At 55.3% G+C, this 9,453-nt stretch overlaps 1 protein-coding gene across 2 annotated transcripts in view; it reads right to left on the reverse strand.

The window, feature by feature from the left end:
- TOX3 (TOX high mobility group box family member 3) overlaps nucleotides 1-7,524 on the reverse strand; it is a gene marked incomplete at its 3' end in the record, with an annotated part of 102,585 nt that extends 95,061 nt beyond the window's left edge. For both annotated transcript variants that reach the window (XM_081108548.1, XM_081108549.1), the window contains exon 1: nucleotides 6,974-7,524. In XM_081108548.1, the coding sequence (XP_080964674.1) occupies nucleotides 6,974-7,060 (87 nt within the window). In that variant the 5' untranslated portion in view covers nucleotides 7,061-7,524. The remainder of the gene's footprint in view (nucleotides 1-6,973) is intronic.
- Nucleotides 7,525-9,453: the final 1,929 nt, after the last annotated feature.

Below are 9,453 nucleotides of genomic sequence, written 5' to 3' on the forward strand. Positions count from 1 at the left end.
GCATGCTATCACATAAGGATGTGATGCATCAGCTACAATAGCCAACTGTGACGCTGAAGAGACTGCTGAAACCCCAAAAATGGCAGAACAGAAAGCAAAGGGGGTCCTTGAAAACATGACTGAACCATCCCAAACAGCCCGACACTGCCTCCCTAAAGACTTCCATGTCAGTCAACACATTTCCTTAGAACTCATGCCACTGTTTGTTGAACGTTGTTTACCTGCAGCCCAACACATTCTAACTGAAAGACATGCAAAGAGCAAACTCCTTGCCTACTCCTGAAGGCCCCCTGTGCCGTGCCACTCACAGCTCATCAGCATGGCCTGGGAACCCCACCCCACACCTACCTGCAGTCTCCTCCAGGCCAAGGTCCATCACCTGTCACCGGAAGCTCTCCAGGTGATCCTTGTGCACGTTCAAGTTTGAGAAACAATGCTCTATAACAGGATCACAAAGTACTGTTTTCCATGCCTCTACTCACTGGCATACCCTAAGGAACACGTGGACTGTGTTTCTCCCATGACCATGGCCTCATTTCACCAAGTTGGAGCATCATTTGTCGTTCATTTCATTCCATCTCTCCTTAATCAAAGTTTCCAAGCTAGAAGCCTCCAGGGACCCAAGAGGAACCCAGAATGAGAAACAGGGAGTGGAGAGGACCCCGGTGAAGGAGGAAGAGCATGGGCCCTGGAGGGCGCTGAGCAGATGGTGCCACGTGAGCGAGCGGGTCCGATACTGCCAAACGCAAGAGTTTTTCCTCAAGAGAAGCTGGAGGTACGGATCTCTGTGCAAAGGTCTTTTTCCTATACAGGCGACTAATTGAAATACCTACGCCCGCTCTGAACGTTGTAGCCACATACATGCATTAGCTTCATGTAAAATGACTAAAATTAACCTGCGGTGGCTAACTGAAGGCCGGCCTCTACTGAGCACAGGATTTTTGTAAACATTTGACTGCCCCGGGTGGCAACATGGGGCGTCTGCGGGCCTCCGGTTCGTGGCAGCAGGATTATTTAACGTATTTAGTCACTATAAACAAGACTCTTAGAACTATGAGTTTCTCAAGGGCCTACATCAGCCGTGGGCAAACTACGGCCCGCGGGAATAAAACTATTGAAAGAAAAAGACCGTACCCTTTTATGTAATGATGTTGACTTTGAATTTATATGAGTTCACACAAACACTCCATCCATGCTTTTGTTCCGGCCCTCCGGTCCAGTTTAAGAACCCATTGTGGCCCTCGAGTCAGAAAGTTTGCCCACCCCTGGCCTACATAAAACATTTAAAAGTGTAAGAAAGAATCAACTAATTGGCCACACAACACACACCCAAACTACAAAACTGAAATTAACAGATGCTTAATTAAATGTCCACAAAGTGCAGCTCATCAACTCAGATAGGGAATCCTATCACATTACAGGCAGGAGCGGGTGCATGTTAATGTCTGCGACGATGTAGGGGGAGCCCCGAGCCCCAGTGCTTGGAGCCTGCCAAGGTCTGAGAAAGGCCCCGAGTGCCAACCGGGAGCCCACCTTCCTGCCAGGAGTCCTGTCCTCATCACAGCCATCAAACCCCTCGACCCGCTTCTCGGCTCCTGGGGGCTGACCACTTCCAAGCAGGACCCTCAGCCTCAATCAAGGCTCAGCAACCATGGCTGCCCATTGGAATCACCCGGGCAGCTTTCAAAACCACTGCCACCTGGGTCCCCGAGAATCTCCCTGAAGTGGTCCGGGGAAAGGCCATGTATAAGTCTTTTTAAGAAGCTTTCTCCCACTCAGCCAGGGCTCAAGAACAGCCAGGGCTGGGAACCCACTGTTCTAGAAGCATTTTTGAGAAACATTCTCAGGGACGGTAATCTTTCCGGTTATTCCATCTTGTGAACTAGTCTTTCTTTCTACCGCCCAGGCTGGGAACAAAGGCAGCTCATCAAGTGCTCTGATCAGCCAGACGGGAGTCAGCAAACTCTTCCTGGAAAGGGGCGAATGGTAAATGTTTTGTTTTTGATTTCTGTATTGATTTCAGAGAGGGAGGGGGAGAGGGGGAGAGGGAGAGAGGGGTAGAGGGGGAGGAGAGGAGAGGGGGAGAGGAGGAGAGGGGGAGAGAGGGAGAGAAATATCAATGATGAGAGAGAATCATTGATCGGCTGCCTCCTGCATGCCCCTCACTGGGGACTGAGCCCGAAACCTGGGGAATGTGCCCTGACCTGGAGTCCAACCGGTGACCTCCTGGTTCATGGGTCAACCACACCAGCCTGGCAAACTGTAACTGTTTCAGGCTCTGTAGGCCATACAGCCTCCGTCACAACAACTCAACTCTGCCCCTGCATCATGAAAGCAACACGGAAACAAATGTGCGGGGCCCTGTCCCAATAAAACTTTATTTATGGACACAATTGTGAGTTTCATGTCATCTTCACAGTCCTATAATATCATGCTTCTTTTGACTTATTTCAACCATTTAAAGATGTAAAAGCCCTTCCTACCTCACAGACCACACAAGAAGGGGCAGCAGGCCACGGGCTGCAGTTTGCCAACCCTGATCTAAAACTAGTCCGTTGACTTGAGACCAGGAAATTAACCAATGATAGAATCCAAATGATCAGACTAGAACTCCATTGGAAGTGGTTAGATTCTACTGCCTCCACTCACTTAACTAAACTGTCCACAGAGCAGGACACGGGAGTGGAACTGTCCACAGAGTTGAACGTAAACCATAAATGACTCACGAAAAAGGATTTTGAATCCTTATCTGCCTATGAGTTTGTCTAAGACAAAGTGGCAAAGCAGCAGGACCCAAGCACGTTTTGAGGGTCCCGCATCACGGTTTTAATGATTTGTTCATTTCTTACCAACCTTTAAAATTCAGAATACTGCACATAAAAACCCAGCTTATCACTCTCTTGAAAAAATAATTACAAAATGTGGACGAGACTGGGCCCAAATGTTGGCATGGCAACTATCTACTAATGCTGGACAGGCTACCCCGGGAAACAGGGCGCGTCATCCCTAGACCCCTAACCCTGTCTTCATGGAGGGTAACTGGCTGTCCCCATAGACATTTGAGCTTATGGCCCCTGGTCTAAGGTCCTTAGAAATATCTTATTTCTCTTTCACAATGTGGCTTCAATCTCTTTTTGAAGACCTGACATGGGAAAATATTGAAATCTCTCTCTCATCTGCTCTCAAGATTCAACTCCCCCAATACTCCAGACCCTAGAAATGAAATCATTAGTTCTCATGTGTCAAGTTCGCCAGGTATCAACCTAAGAAGAGTTTCGATCTAATCCCCTTCTCAGTATGGTCTCAGTTTGAACCACAGTCTCCAAGAAGGTAGACAAATGACAAATGACCCTTCAGGTCCTCTTACCCTTTGAGCTGGCCCAGACAGAGAGGCTCAGTGAGATAGCGCGAGAGCACTCACCTCCGAACGTCTTAATTAAGCAGAGTGATCAATAGCACACACCATAATGAGAAAACACGGTGTGGGACTGATGGGTAAAAACAACACTGGGCCAGTCTACAGAGGGCAAGAAGCTAATAGCCATATTTTGAAAAAAAAAGGGGGGGAACCCCAAGAATATGCAGAAAAAGCTAGTAACTAGAGTTTAGTCCAAGTTCATGATTAACCCACTGTGTAATTTCACCTTACACCCCGGTTAAATACAACAGTTTGTTTTGGACTGGCAGACTTCCGACAATTACATGCCAACTGGTATGTTGTACATGATCTTACTGGTAAAAAAGACAGATTGAACCTAGGAAAAGAAAAATTCTAGATATATGGATAATGGGTCACCAAGTCACTTGAGTAACATTAAGGCCTTTTTGTAAAATATATATATATTGTGTGTGTGTGTGTGTGTGTGTGTTTAATTTGTTGGCTACATCAGAAAAAGAACTGTTCAAACAGATTTCTCCACTTGAAAATAAAATGGAAATTAGCCCTTAGAAAAAAGAGATGACTTTAAGTTTATACATCAGTGGCTGGTTCATGAATTATTAACTGATTTTAATGATCCTGGCTATATTTTATTTGAAGTTATTCTGCTACTTGCTAGGACTTTTGAACCCTCAGCACTCTTTCATCCATTCTCCATAGACAGAGCACACTTTCATGGGCGCTGACATTTAAAAAGGACCCATATATACTCACAGAATGTAAAGATAATATACACGCAAATCATTTCTACACAGGAGTCTGGTCCTGTGTTAAAGAGAGAGATGAATGAAACCCTATTATTCACGGTGTGTAAATAAAATTTCAAGATAAGCCCTAACTTTTCCCTCCTTCGGCCTGGAGCCCAGGAGGGTTCGGTATTGCTTTTAAAGTTTCCCAGATGGTCATTAAAACAAGAAAGGGCAGAAACCTACTGTCTTTCCAATCCATCATTTCCCATCCAGGAAGATAATACATGTCACCGAGGTAAGTCTCAAAGAGAGGGAACAAGTAGAAGTACTTTCAAATAAAATAAATGTGTCTGGTATGCTGGCTTTCACATCTTCAACAGAAACCTATCCTCATAGCACCCCTTCAGACACCCACGTGAGCTGTGAAACAAATGCTATAAACCTTTCATTAGCACTTGGTGTTTTACACACATAACCTTAATACTTCCTCTTCTCCTCCATTCTTCCCATAAAGAAAAAAAGATTACAGGGAATAAAATTGGGTTTGTCACTCCTGAAATGAACCGTAGGCAAACAGAGTTTTGTGGCTCCATTTAGAGATTATTGTGTGTGTGTGTGTGTGTGTGTGTGTGTGTGGTTTTTTTTAATTTGCAAGGAGTTAAGTGCAAACATCCCGTAAAGTAAGCCTACTTTGATTTCTACCAATACCAACCGCTGTGTCTAACTTTCACAAGTTGAGTACCCACAGCACTACTGAAGATGACCGGCTGCTGAATTACCAACAGCCCGAGTTATTTCAGGCCAACCGCTGCATTCAGAAAACGTGATAATCAACCAGCAGGCCCCCCCCACTCCCCGCGTGAAGCATGCACCTCAATAAATCATGTCTGTTTTCCAGCTCTCTCTAGACACCTCCCTGAAATTAACGTTCCGCGTTTAAATGGACTCAAAACAGCCTTCCTCAAGAAAATAAATAAAAAGGGACACACACACACACACACACACACACACACACACACACAACACCCAGAATGTCCTCCGGGTGCCTTGAAGTGCCCCTGGGCTCTGAGGGGGGAACAGAGAGATCTGCATTGCAGTGACTGGATGAATACAAAAGGTTTCTATTCTGGTGTCATTCGAGTGTTGCTGATCTTAAATCGGAAAAAAAGTAGTTACATTCGGCAACGTAATGGTTTCCAAAAATAAGCGCCTGCCCAGGCGCACAGGGCCCGCACACACGCAGGCTGCGTTGCGAGGAGACAGTAACACCCGCCAGGAACAGTCAGGTGGAGCCTCAGAACGCTCCCCACTTCATTAGGCGGCCCCTGAGCGCGCATTGGGGACTTTTTAAAGCACTTAATAACCCGAGTAAACCCAAGATCAGAGGACAGGCACGGTGCAACCTTCACTCTGGCCGCGGGGCCTGCTCTCTCCCCTTGTTTCTCTTTCTCTGCTTGCAGGTCTCACTCTGGAAATTTGGAGAGCGTGAACCCCCACCCTCAGGGAAAGGTTAAAACCCGCTTGAATAAGGTCCCGCCTTCTAGGGGCGCGGGGGGGGGCCCCTGTGCCAGGCGCTGGGGACACGGGGGCCAGGAAGACAGACCCTGAAGCCCCGCACGAACTTCAGCACCGGAGTTGGGCACGAGTATAAACAAACAGCCACCGGGGCGCAGCACCGCGCTCCTCGCTCCCCACACCCCCTCCTCCGGCCATTGACTCCTCAGGCTCGCAGCGCACCTTTCTGGGGCAGGCTCTCGCTTTCCCCGACGATCCCCGCCATCGCAAACAAACTACGATTTGAAAGAAAAAGGGGGGAGAGGGGAGGCGCAGGGGCGGGGGAAGGAGAAAGAAAAAACCACATTGAAAAGGCACCAGCCATTCGGCGGGGCACAGCGCTGTCTCCGAATGTCGCTCTCGGGGGGATGTTTCCCCCCAAGGCTCGGCCCTGCGGGCTTCGGGAAGGCTAGGGACCCCGAGTCTGCGTGTCCTGGCCGGGGGGCTGGGGCTCCCGCACCCACTCGCCCTCGGAGCTGCGCTGGCCACCTTCCTGAGATCCACCTTCCGCCGCCAGAACCGCCCAGCCCTCCAAGTCGCCCGGAGGGAGGGGGGGAGGGGGAGGAGGGGGAGGAGGTTGGGGGGGGGGCGACCCAGGGCGTGGCGTGCAGGTCTCCCACCCTGCTCTCCCCAAAAGGCAAAACGGCCCCTCCCCCCAAAATATTACAGGTGAGATAAGTCCCTAGTGCTAGCGGAGGAGCGATCCAAAGCGCCCCACCGGAGGGGAGCAAAAGCCACCTGCAGGGGTCCCACCCCTGCCCCCTCCCCGCGCCGGGCTCGCTCAAAAGTTTGTTCCTTTCCTTCCCCAGCGGCCGGGGTCCGGCTCTCGGGCCCCAGGGGGAGGGATGATGGGCTGCGAGTGGGGCGGCGAGGTCCTCCGACCGCGAGACCGGGAACCCCTGCGCCCTCCCCGCCGGGGGGCTGCGACCGCGCTCACTAATAACAACAACAAAGAATCCCACGCAAGTCCCGCCTTCAGGCTCGGGCTGCGCTCAGCTTCCTCGGGGCGGCCAGGAGCGCCGGCGGGCGGGGGGCGGGCGGGGGGACAGGGGAAGGAGCGGTGGAGGGCAGAGGGGCAGGGAGAGGGGGTGCCGGCAGAGGCACAAAAAGGGGGCCAGGCGGAGGTGGGGCGGGAAGGGGCTAGAGGAGGAGAGGAGAGTTGGACAGGGACGGAGGCGCGTAGGGAAAGGAGTGGAGCGGGGAGGGGAGGGGAGGGGAGGGGAGAGGGAAGAAAGTGCGGGGCGCGCCCGGGATGGGGAGGTGGCCCCCGCCCCCCGCCCGGCCCGGTCACCTTGCTGTAGCCGTAGTACCCCAGGCACTGCGCGAAGTCCAGGCCGGCGGGGTCCCCAGCCGCCGCGGGGTAGAACCTCAGATCCATGCCGGAGCCGGGCCCGGGCCGGGGCCGAAGCTGGGGCTCGCCGGGCGGGTGCCCGCCTCCTCTACGCGGCGGGATCCACCGTCGAGGGCGCCGGGTCGGGGTGGTCCGGGGCGGCGCGCGGGACTCCGGGCCGGAGGGCCGCCGCGGTCGGAGTCCGGGGACCCGGGAGCCGCGGCCGCCGCACACAAAGGCGCGGCCACGCGAGCCGCGGGAGAGCGGGAGGCGGCCCGGGGGACCAGCCCCGCCGGGCACCGAGGCGGCGCTGCGCGCGGGCCGGGCGCGGGGACGCGGGGCCGGGGGCGGCGCGGGAGCTCAGGTGCGCCGGGCGGGCGGGCGAGGCTGGGACGGCGGCGCGGCTGCCCGCTCCTCCTCCTCCTCCTCTTCCTCCTCCTCCTCCTCCTCCCGGGCGGACTGAGCCGAAGAGCCGCGGAGACAAGGGGCCCGGCCCCTCCCCTCTCGCTCCCCCTCCTGCCGCCGCCGGTCCCCTCCCCGCGCCGCCGCCGCTCCGCCCCTCCCTCCGCGGGCAGCTGGCGCGCCGCCCGCCCCGCCGGTGCGCTCCTCCGCCCGGCCCGCCCCCGGGAGCCCGGCCCGCCCCGCCCGCCGGCCCGCGCCCCGCGCCCCGCGCCCCGCGCCGCTCACCCCGCGCCCGCCCCGCCGCGCGCGCCTCGGCCTCTCCCGCTCCGAGGCCCCCGTCCTCCCCACCGCGCCCCCTTCCCGCTCCGGTCCCCTTTGTCCCCGAGGCCTCGGAGCGCTCCCGGCTCCCTCCGCCGCCCCGGCCGCGGCCAGCCCCTCGGCCCCCGGGGCCCTCCCCGCCCTGGCAGCCGCCGATTCGGGACGCCCAGCTCCGGCCGCTCGCACCCACGTGCCGGCCGCTCCCGTCCCACCCTCTTCCCATCGCCTCCTCTCCTCGGCTCGTGCGTGCGGGTCCCCGGCTTCCTTTCCCCGACCCCCCGCCTAACCCCACTCACGCCGGTGCTTGGAGGCTCCTAACCCCGCAGCCCGCACCCGCCCACGTGCACCTGTGGCGGGTGGCGGGCCTGACCTTTCCCGGGTGGGCAGCCTCGTGGCGGTTCCCTTCGTGTTTTCTTTGCTCTTGTTTGTCTTCGGGAGGCTTTGGAGTCTCTGGGTCTGGGCTGATCGCTCGCTGCTCCGAGGGAAAACGTCCCCATTTTCCTAAAAGGTTCTGGGTGGCTAACTTGCTCGCACTGCACTCACCCACCCCCTTGTTGATTTCTTGCTGTTGCTCTAAGCTACATGCCCCCTCCTCCCCTCCCCTCCGGCCCCTCGGATTGTTTGCGCGGGTTCAGGAGAGTTTGGCCCCCAGCCGGGCAAAGGAAGGGACTTGGCTAAGAGTTGAGGAGTTGGGGAGAGGTGTTTTGAGGTTAGCCCTGGCTCTGGAATGTGCAGATTATTTTTAGCTGAAAACAATTAAACCCAACAAACCCAGGAGGAGCGTTTTCACCTCCTTCCCCTTTACCTGCCTTACGGGATTGTGTGTGGTGATGGGGGCCGGGCCGGGGGGTGGGGGGTGGCGGTGCAGGGACCGGCAAATGCTTCAGGAAGGGACCCGAAGAGTCACCCCACATATGAAATCCCTGCGGCCCCCTCACCGGGGGCACAAAATCTGGTCCGTGCCCCACTGTCCCTGGGTGGCCCTGCAAGAACTTGCCAAACGTTGGCCTGCCCCCCCCCCACCCAATGTAACATCTCTCCCGCATTCCGCCTGGCTGTCTTGGGGTTCCCCTTGCTTGTGTGAGCTCCCCGTGTGCATGCACTAACACTGGATTCTTCTCCAGTGAATCTGTTGCCTGTGGTTTGAGTTTTGCGGCCAGTCAGCCTGCAGAACGAATGGGGTCCCGGGAAAGGGTCCCCTGCCAACAGCCCCTCCTCCATCTGGTGATTGAGGAGCTACTGGAGCAGGAAGGGTGACATTTACAGACTTTTTTTCATTTTAGCTCCCACGCCCTGACACTTGGCCCCAGGGTCACACTTTGCTGGCCCAGGGCCAGAACTTTGCCAGACAAGCATCCCACAGGGGGCGTCCTTTCTTCTGTCCTGCACAGGCACTTGGGCATGGTGACACCTGTGTAAGGTCCCTTCTCCCTTTGCCCGAAGATGGTATCTTTCTGGGACCAGGCAGGGGAAAATAAACTTCAATTAGGTGACTGTTTGTGGATTGGCTCTTCTCGTAGCAGAAGCTTGTGCCTGGGGACTGCAGGGGAGAGCAGTGTGTATCCAGGAAAGGGACAACTGCCCACATTGTCCCTGGGTTGACACCGACCCTCTCCACCCTACCTGCCCTTCCCCCCTCCCCCCCCAAAAAAAAGCTTTGGTCTCCCCTCCAGAGTCTCCATTTAACACTGACAACTCGGCATGCTCCCTAATGGCCCAGC

This window comes from Myotis nattereri (assembly GCF_964212035.1).
Source record: "Myotis nattereri genome assembly, chromosome: 15".
NCBI classification, from domain to species: Eukaryota; Metazoa; Chordata; class Mammalia; order Chiroptera; family Vespertilionidae; genus Myotis; species Myotis nattereri.